The sequence below is a fragment of the Artibeus jamaicensis genome, unplaced genomic scaffold (assembly GCF_021234435.1).
Source record: "Artibeus jamaicensis isolate MK-2021 breed Jamaican fruit bat unplaced genomic scaffold, CSHL_Jam_final contig_589, whole genome shotgun sequence".
Lineage (NCBI taxonomy): Eukaryota > Metazoa > Chordata > Mammalia > Chiroptera > Phyllostomidae > Artibeus > Artibeus jamaicensis.
The window spans coordinates 556663-567063 of NW_026521896.1; the positions used below are offsets into that span (position 1 = coordinate 556663).

The 10401-nt window shown below is 40.7% G+C and overlaps 1 protein-coding gene across 4 annotated transcripts in view; it reads right to left on the reverse strand.

Annotated features, from left to right (window-relative positions):
- The window catches only part of LSM14A (LSM14A mRNA processing body assembly factor), a 61414-nt gene extending 54951 nt beyond the window's left edge, over positions 1-6463 (reverse strand). For all 4 annotated transcript variants that reach the window (XM_037137071.2, XM_037137070.2, XM_037137069.2 and 1 more), the window contains exon 1: positions 6129-6463. In XM_037137071.2, the coding sequence (XP_036992966.1) occupies positions 6129-6249 (121 nt within the window). In that variant the 5' untranslated portion in view covers positions 6250-6463. The remainder of the gene's footprint in view (positions 1-6128) is intronic.
- Between the last annotated feature and the right edge of the window lie 3938 nt (positions 6464-10401).

Sequence of the window (10401 nt, forward strand, 5' to 3'; positions counted from 1 at the left end):
ACTGGTCAGCATCCTATGTTGATATGAATAACAATGAGATAGCTATGCTACTGAGAAGCTACAATAAACCACTTTATATGTACTTACTTATTATTTATATATTTATTTAAAAGACAGAAGTTAAATCTAATAAGGTTAAATAATTTCTCCAATGTCAAAGAACCACTAAATATTCAACTGACCTTTGGGATCACATTTTCTTCCAGGAAAAAAAAAAAAAAAAAACCCACAACCCTACAAAATTAGAATAAGAACCTTGAGCATAAAATACTTTATAGACGAACACTTTACCCATTAAAAATTTTACTTCTATTGCATCCAGATTTTAAAATGGTTAATTGAAATATTACTTTAAAGCATCATAGACAAAATGAAAGGTAAATTATCCCTATAGAGGGCATCTTCTACCATGGAGTAACAAATTCAAATTAAACCATCTGCACTTACTGCTATTATGTCACACACATACCAAAATTAAGATTTCTTTATTCTTCCTATTTCCATCCTTCTATCATTTTCTTCAGCCTTTCTGCTGTTTTCTCTACTCTGATTCAGAAAATCACGGCTCATCTTACTCTACTGGAAAATGCAGTTAGTTTTTGGTACCTGACTTCAGACTCCCATAATTACCAAGTATTTCTGTGGACTACGCAGAAAGAATAAACTATTACCAACACTCCAAGTTCTGAAAACGTGATTAAATAGGACAACCAAAAGAAATTACAATTTGAAGTTTCACTAGATCTTTGACATCCTAGATAGAAATTTTGTAAATTGCTAACTTTAGATCCTTAACCAATGTGAGAATTGCAAGAAATCAATATAGCACTTCATCGGTATTTCATTCATCATACAAAGCTCTCCCACTGGAGTTTATGACTCAGTGGCTAATTAACAATCAAAAGTGGGTAAGCAATGCCAATAGGCAACACTTCGACGATAATTAAGGAAATATTCTATTACCAATTTACCTGTTTTTATATTCTCCCACCAATCTCTTGATTTTAAGGACAAACCATTTTTAAAGTGCCTTATATAATCATTCTTCACAAAGTTTCTTTTCCTAATACCATAGCAATATGATTTTCACTTGAGAAGTGAATTATCCAGTTATATCTAACTAAAATAGTTACATCTAACTAAATGTTAGATATATATTTCATTCGTTTTATTCAAACAGTGTTAAAATCTATATATTGCTTATAAGAAATGTGTAGTCCCCAAACTTTGAAATTCCCATAGTTAGAAACCTTTAATAACCACAAATATCCTATTCAAATATTTACCAAGACTCTGAAATGTGCTTGCAAGGCAATGTTCTAGGTACTAAAGATAAAGCGATGAATGAGATAAAAATCCTGACTCCACTGAGCTTCCACTCTGTGGGGAATCTCTTGGTATCCAGGATCTACTATGTGCTTAGGCATCATATCCATATACATAATTAGAAATATTCTACAAACTATTCATGCATGTCACAACTTTAGCTTTCTCTTAAATATCCTGAACTGATTCTTGAAAATTACAATTGAGCTTGAGCCATAAAATAAAACTGTCTCCCCAACAATATCAATTTTGTTGTAAGATTTTACTCTCTTATATCCCAATTCTCCAAAACTGCTTACTTTTTTGGGGGGAAGGGAGAAACATGTTAGGTATTTTAATTTTAAAGAGAAATACAATTGTGAATATAAAAAAGCATTATTTGGAGATATGCCCAAGAAAATTCTACAAGATTAATAAACTAAAATGCTAAATAATTTCCCTTTACAAATTCATTAAATAAACATTTGTTTATCCCAGGAGCTCACTCTATGTGGGAGGGAAGGCAAAGACAGAAAATAAAGGCAGGCAAATAAGCAAAGAAGATTATGTTTAGGTCATGATCTAGGAATAAAAGAAACTCAGAAATGTGACAACAAAGTACAATTCAGACTCACATCAAAGTCTTTCGAGATTGCTTGAAAGACTTCTTGACAGTCATTTAGAAGATTCTAAGCTCCAAAGCCTATCAAACTTACCTCGATTTCACTTTAACAGAATTAAGAGCTAATCTGTAAAATTTCTAGCAGAAAATAAAGGGCATCACCCATTTAGCAATAACTTTGGGATAGGGTTTTTGATCATGCAATTTATTACCCAAGCTAAAATACTTTCAAGAGAGAAAAGGGATGTTCTAATAATTATGCCAGATCATAGGCACAACCAAGGACTTTTTCTACCAGGGCAAACAAGGCCACAACGGTCACCTTAATTATGCATCACAAATATGACTAGCCCAAAATTTCAAGAGTATTTGACAGCTCCAGGTGAATTTAAATTATAAGTAATATCCAAGTAAAGGATCTAAATTTTCATCTGGACCATATAAACCAAGTAAATCCCTTACTAAATTTAAAGATTTTAATACCTCACACGATACACAAAATCAATTTCAGATGCATTATAGATCTAAATGTGAAGACAAAGCAAAAAAAAAAAAGTTTTGAAAAGACCATCAAAATAACTCCATGATCTTGGGGTAGAAAAAAATTCCTTAAAAAAAAAGACAAGAAAAGAAACACTAGCCATAAAGATAAAGAGTGATAAACACCTTTGCATCAAAATGAACTTCTCTGTTCACCCAAAGAAACCATTAAATGAGAAAATTTATTTGAAACAGCTAAATCCAGCAAAATATTCATAGTGAGAAGATCAAACTCTAGAAAGACATGCATTTCAACAGGAAAATGGGCAAAAGATTTCAAAGGCATTTCATGAAAAATGAAATCCAAATGACCAAGATATGAGAAGATGTGCACCTCATTAGTAATAAGGGATAATAAAACCAGGTGCATCTACCTGCCCACCAGATTGACTAAAATTAAAATATCTGATACTAAGCATTATTATGGGTGAGGGATGTGGAACAATTAGAATTCTCATGTACTAATAACCGAAACAAAAACTAGTAAACAACTACTTTGGAAAAGTAGTTGACATTACCTAATAAAGATACACATTCTTCATGTTCCTGCAATTCAAATATACCCTCAAAAATTTACATAAATGTACACCAGTGCACTTAACACAATGTTCATAAAGGCACTGTTCATAACAGCCAAAACATATAAGCAATTTAAACATCGAATGCAGAATATCCAAAACCACTGCAGAATAAATACCTTTGTTATATTTATGATGGAATACTATGCTACGATGAAATCCAAAATGAAATACAGAGGTGAGAAAAAGTAGTTTACAGTTGTATGTGAAATACGAGTTTATTCTTGTATTATTTATTCTTATGTTATATATTTTCCATATGAATAACTGTAAACCTACTTTAGCCCACCCTTTTATATACAAGATGATTCCATTGATATAAAGTTAAAAAGTAGACAAAACTAAACTCTATTATTTACTGATGTAAACTTCAGTGATAAAACTATAAATGTCAGAATGATGTTTACATCTAGCCTAAAAGGGTAGTAGTCATGATGGGAAAATGCAGGGGGTCAGAGGCTTCTGGGATTCTGGCAATGTTTGTTTTGACCTGGGTGGTATTTAGAAGGATCTTTGTTTTAAAATATTTCACTTTTACCTGTGTTTCTTCTCCTTTTTTTAATCCTTACCTGAGGATATGTTTTAACTGATTTTTTTTAAAGAGCATGGAAAGGGTAGGGAGGAAGGGAGGGGTAGAGAGGGGGGAAGGGGAGGGAGAAGGAGAAACAAACAACTGGTTGCCTCCCATTAGTCCCAAATGGGGCATAAACCCACAACCTAGGTATGTGCCCTTACCAGAGATCCAACCCATACCCCACAACCTTTAGGCGTAGGGAATGATGATCAACTGAGCCACCTGGCCAGGGCTATGTATCTTTTCAATACCTGTGGTTATATTTTGCAATAAAAAAAGGAAAATACTCTCCTCAGAGAGGATTCTTAAAAAAATAATAACATCCTAAAGAGAATTCTAAGAATGTTACTTAAGGAGATCAACTTGAGCTATAGTTGAAGAAACTAATCAGGACCTCTAAATCTAAATACATACTGTATTCTAAATTATATGAATAAACTTTGAGCTTTAGTATTAGAATGTCATTCTTCATCCAAATAAAGGGGGAATTTCGATAATCAAATTACTCAAGAAGTCATGCAAATTCTAAAATCTTTTTCTTTTAAATCTTTTATTTATTTATCTTTAGAGGGGAAGGAGAGGGGGGGGAGAAACATCAATGTATGGTTGCCTCTAGTGCATCCCCTGCAGGGAACTGGCCTGCAGGGGACCTGCCTGCAACCCAGGCATGTGCCCTGACTGGGAATCGAACCGCGATTGTCTGGTTCACAGGGCCGCGCTCAATCCACTGAGCTATACCAGCCAGGGCTTTAAAGCAATTTTAGATTAGACACTGCTAAGTAGAATACATATGACAAGATTTGATAACTTTAATTTTTTGCAAACACAAATCCCCAAACACATTAAATAACTCACAATAATTTTTAAAAAGTGTATGTTACGTATGTGATTAAATATTAAAGCCATATAAATTAAATGATAAAAAATATTTTATTGCTGTCCTTATATCACATATTTACTAAGTCATGACACAAGGTAAAAATTATGTTTGGCATATGAATTTAACTATTACAGATTAAAAATGTTTATCAACTCTAGAAGCTGTTTAAAAGACAATTTTTTTAAAAAGTGGGCCATTAACAAGATATAGACGCTTTAGATTCTTGCATAGAAGAGTATATTCCTAGATTGTTAATAGACTGGAGTTAATACATTAGAAATCTTTAAAATGTATAGGGTTTTTTCTTTCAGAGAAGGTGACAGCAACTATCTGACAAGTCACTAAACTAACAAGATACCTTAAAATTCAGGTTAGGTTAAAAAGTGGTTTAAAAAAAATTATTAAGCCACTTTACTAAGGAAAAGTGTTTTCAATCTGTATGTGACTCTCCCCAAGAACTTCAGAGAACCTTTTTCATAATTTCATAAAGTTATTAAAACTAAAACACTATATGGCTAAACATCCATCTGGGAAAAAAAGAAAAGTCAAAATTTGTCCCAACAGAAGGGCTATTGAAAAAGATTTACCAGCGCACTCCCAAAATGTCATTAAATACTTGTTTTACACTGTGAAATGACTCTCTTACCAGTTAAAGATTAATTTTTTAAACAGAATTAGAAAATTCCTTCCTCGCTCTGGTCCTCTGTCCCCATCAAGGTAATTATTCCATAAATCTACCAGATATGCTGGGAAAATTACCTTAGTTAGCGTGCTTCCTTTTCATAAGTAAGCCAAACTTGGGAGATTTTTCAAGAGCAGGACCTAAAAAGTTTATTTACGCTTGGTTTCCTGGCGGAAGGAAGGCCCAGGGCGTGCGGGAAGGAAACGAAACCTACACACAGGCTGTGGCGACGCTAAACACTAGAGTACGACACCTTCCTTCTCAACACCCAGAACTCCCTGTCCCAGGGAGCCTTCACAAGGGCCAGTCAGTGCTGCCTTTGGAACGAGGGTCCTGGTTCAAGCCTGACCCCTCCTCCCCACCGGGTTTCCAGAAACAAGCAAGGTTGACGCGAGTGCAGCAAGCATTTTTTAAAAGAAAGATTCGGCTTTAACAGGTAAATACCACATAGGAGACAAGGGAGATGTAATCTGCACCGCAGAGCAAACCCAAAGTTTTAGCACATTACTTCCAGTTCACCTGAGGAATATCACAATTTGAAATCAAGAGCGTGAGAAAATGGAGCTGTAGAATCAAGAAATCGGCATTAAACTCAAGCGAAGCGGAAAAATTCTTTGACTACTCAGGCTTTGTTTTGTGGTGAGACGACAGACCACCGAATTTCAGAGTTGGAAGACACGTCTCTCCGCGTTCTCCGGCCCGTTCTGGGACTTCAGGGTCGCCCCGCCCGCCCAGCTCTCGGCAGTGTAGTTCCCGGATGGAAGGCGCGGACCGCGGCAGTGGAAGCCAGGAAGAGCTCTGGGGGAGGCCGCGGCCCGGCCCGCAAGCTTGGGCCGGGAGGGAGGGAAAGGAGCGGCCTCCCAGAGGAGACGGAGGGGACTGGGAGGGCGCGAGGAGGCCGCAAGCCGAGAGCGGAGCGCACAGACCGACATCACACCCCGGAGTACCTTTGGCGAGGGCTACAGTGGAGTTCTCCGTGTCGATGGTGTAGAGGATGCCCTCGTAGCGGATCTCCGCCTTGGAGATAAGGCTGATCTTGCTGCCGATATAAGGGGTGCCCCCACTCATGGCGCCGGCGCCGCCGCTCTGGGCTGCTCGCAGACAGGCAGAACCCACGCCACGGCCCCGGCTCCGCACGCCCGCTTGCTCCGTCAGTGCCTACAGCAGCCGCCTCAGACCCAACATGGCGGCGGCGCCGGCTCCGCTACCCTCCCCCAGCCTTCCGCCCTCAAGCCGCGTCGCGGCGGCGGTGGCGGCGGCAGCCGCAGCAGCGGTGACGGCGCGGGGTATGCTGGGCCAGGGAGGCCGCGCTCTCGCGAGACTCGACCAGCAGCTGGTAGCTCCTGTCTTCACCGACTGGTTTGTTTACGCCGCATCGCTTGACCTGGTCTAGCGGGAACCTGCTTAGGTCGGCTTAGAGTTTGAGGAGACGCCAAGTGTATAGTGGCCTCTGGACACTGTGGGTGCGCGCGGCCCTGTTGACCTCAGCTGTGGCCTTCACCATTTCCATACCCGTTGTGTTTTGTCCTGAGTCCCATGTCTTTGCAAATGCTGATCCCTCTGCCCGGCCTGCCTCTAAACTGACAATTTCGTGTAAGACTCGGTCCTTTACCCGTTGAGGCAACTGTGCACTTTACAGAGGTTCATGGCTGCATTACAGCAACCACAGGCCAACGAGCTCCCGTCTGGTCCCCCGCCCCGGGTTATTGAAGCAGGGACTCTCCAACAATTTCAAATGGTCACATTCAGGCCCACAGTTTCAAAGGCATTATGCACATACCAGTCCCGAGTATTTACTCTGTGAATTCTGGATTTATATAAACAATAGACTCAAACTCTAATTGGATGTTTAATTGGCAACTTTGTGTGTCCAAAGCCCTAATCCTGATTTCCTCCCTATACCTAACCTTTCTCCATTGAGGTGTGAAGATGATTAAAGGAAAACCTAATTAAAAGTGGAGTGGGGAAGCCCTGAACGGGAAATTTCTGGAAGGTACCACCTGTCACGGTTTACCTTACAAATTTGGGCATGAAGTTTATTTTACTACCCCAGCAAGAGGAAAGAAGGTTTTTCTCCTTGTTCAGTAACAGCCTAGCAAATGAGAAACCACCACACTCAGCAGATGAGAAGCTCCCACCATCCGGAATGTTCATCCTTGTCTAATGGAGTTTTGCTTTGAACTGCTCACCTGAATCTAACCACTTCTCGGCCATCTCCACCCCTACTACTTTGTAACATGCTACCATTATTTTGGTCAGGATTATTGTAATGGCCTAAAAGGTCCCTCAGCTTCTGCCCTTGCCCCCAGTAGTTTATTCTCAACATAGCGGCCAGAAGGATATTGTGAAAATCTAAGTCAGATTATATCCCTCCTCTACCCAATAATCCCATGTCACCACAGAGTGAAAAACCAGACTCCTTAGTTTGTCTTATAAAGGTATGCATGATTTAGCCCCTGGTTACCCTACTTTCCCATTTTGTTTCAGCCACTCCTTCTTTACCCAGAGCTTTCACAATTCATTCAGATCTCTGCTCAAACGTCTTCTCCAGGGATGACTTTCTCTACTGTCCTACTTAAAAACACCTGCATCACTCTATCTTCTTACTCTGCTTATTTCTTCTTCAAAGCATTTATCTCTCCCCAACATGTCTATTTAATTATTTCTGTGTATCTGTTTTCTTCACTGGAAAGTAAATGTTTTCAGGGAGGGACTTTGTTTTGGTCACTGTTTTGGTCACTTGGTCAGGACCAAGTCCAGTCCCTGGCCCCGGGAAGCAGCTCAGTAAATGGCTGTACGAATGAACAGTTAGAGGAAGGCAGAGCATAGGCAGGATGTCTGGTGAGCTGAGTGAACAAATGGTGAAGAGCCTGGCAACACTGTGATGGGGAAGCAGCAGAGAAAGGAAAGCAATAGAGGCTGTGCTAGAGCTGATACACAGTGGCTTCAAAGGAAGACTTCAGGAGGAAATATGAGCTTAAGTGCAATGTTGCTGCCAGGGAGTTGAACTCTCATTTCTGTTCCTTCCTCCTGCTTCCAGGCCTGGATCCTAGCTTACCTTCTCGTGCTTGCCAAGTGAGCTAATTGTCCCCCCAGCTATTGAAATAAGGTGACAGTTTCTAAATTTACATCTTCATTCCAGATCTCCTGACTTCCAGAGTCACATAAACTACATATTTACCAGATGCAATTGCTTGGGTGTCCCACTAGCAGTTCCAGCTTGACATTTAAAAAATTATCTCCATCATCTTTCCTCCTTCTCCGAAACGAACACATTCTTTAAATTTTTTTTAAGTTATACTTTATTGATTATGCTATTAGAGTTGTCCTGATTTCTCCCTTTACCCTACTCCCCCCAGCATCCCCTCCTTCCTCAGGCAATCCCCCCACTATTCTTCATGTCCATGGGTCATGTGTATAAGTTTTTTAACCACTCCATGTCCTCTATTGTACTTTGTAACCCTTCTCTCCCTTCCTCCTCCCATCTGGCAATCATCTGGTAACTAACTTCTTTTCTCTTCCTACTTTTAAGAGTCTCTATTTATCTTTAACCTTTGGCCTTTTAATTATATGTCTTGGAGTGAGCCTTTTTGCATTCAACATAACTGAAACTTTCTGGACTCGCATGTCTATTTCCTTTACCAACTTGGGGGATTTTTCTTTCACTATTTTTTCAGACAGATTCCCAATTTCTTGCTCCTTCTCTTCTGCTTCTGGCACTGCTATGATGTGAATGTTGGGTCTCTTAAACTTGTCCCAGAGGCTACTTTTTTGGATTCTTTTTTCTTCTTGTTTTATGTGGTTGTTTTTTGGTTTCTTATGTTCCAAATCATTGATCTGATTCTTAGCTTCATACATTCTACTGTTGTTTCCCTATAAATTGTTCTTTACTTCAATTACTGTGTCCTTCAGGTCTGACTGGATCTTTTTTATGCTGTTGAGGTTCTCGCTGAATTCCTTGAGCATCCTATAAACAGTGATTTGAATTCTGCATCTGATAGATTATTTATTTCTATTTCATTTAGCTCTTTTTCTGGAGTTTAGATCTGTTCTTTCATTTGGGCCCTGTTTCTTTGTCTCCTTGTTTTGGCAGCCTCCCTGCGTTTGTTTCTATGTATTAGGTAGAGCTGCTTTGACTCCGTATGTTGCAGTGTGGCCTAATGTAGTATGTGTCGTGTAGGGTCCAGTGGCACAGCCTCCCCTATCACCCAAGCAGGGTATTTGAGGTGTGCCCTTCATGTTGGCTGAATACACCCCCCTTTTGTAGTTGAAACTTGGTTGCTGTTGGCAGATTAATGGGAGGGATTTACCCAGGCCAGTCAACTGCAAGGACTGGCTGTGACCACTGACCACTCACCTCCACCATCCTCAGAGGATCAGCTGTGCAGGGGCACAGTGGTGGTGATGTGGTCTGTAGCTGTCCACTGGGTGCAATGGCCCTGGGGTGTCCCCAGTGGTGCAGGCCAAGGTCAGCCCCAACCTGTGTTTTGCTGGGGGACATCCTGCCTGAGCTGGAAAGCAATCTGAGATGGCTGCTACTTGTGCTGAGTATGGAGATTCCCAGGTGAAGCCAAGCTGTGAGTCTAATCTGGCTGCCACTGGGGATCACTGAAGCCAGCTGTTGCTTGTTTCATAGGATTTAGGAGCCAAGACCAGCCATTTTTTTTGAAAAGTATCTTGGGTGGGCTGGTAAGTTGGGTGGGGTAGAGCCTCTGTGGACCTCCGAGGTGGGTCACACAGTGTTAGCCTGGTTGATGTGACTCAGGCACCAGCTCGCAGTGCCCACAGCATCATGGATGAGACATGAGACAAATTCACAGGGACTACCGAGTCCTGTGGAGGAAAAGAGACCGCACAGCTACTCCATCAAGGGCGGAGTGCCTCAGGGCAGCTTGGCCACCCTGAGCACGCTCAAGGGAAGAGCATGCTGACCCTTGCCTAGACAGGCTTTTATTGGGTTTAATTTGGGCAGGAATACAGGTACAGCTCATTAATCATTGTCAGGAAGTAAGGATCGAATAGTAGATAGCATAGAAGGAACTATTAGGGCTTCTTCTGAGTCAGGGTCTATCAGCTAAAAGGCTAAAAAACTTTGGGAAACAAACTCATTTCCTGCTTGGACCTTTATCATTTAACTAAGAACATTCTTAGCAAAGCAGACTTCACAGGATTTTACACATCCTTTCTCAGGCCTGCTCACCTGGGGAGCCTGCTCTTTCC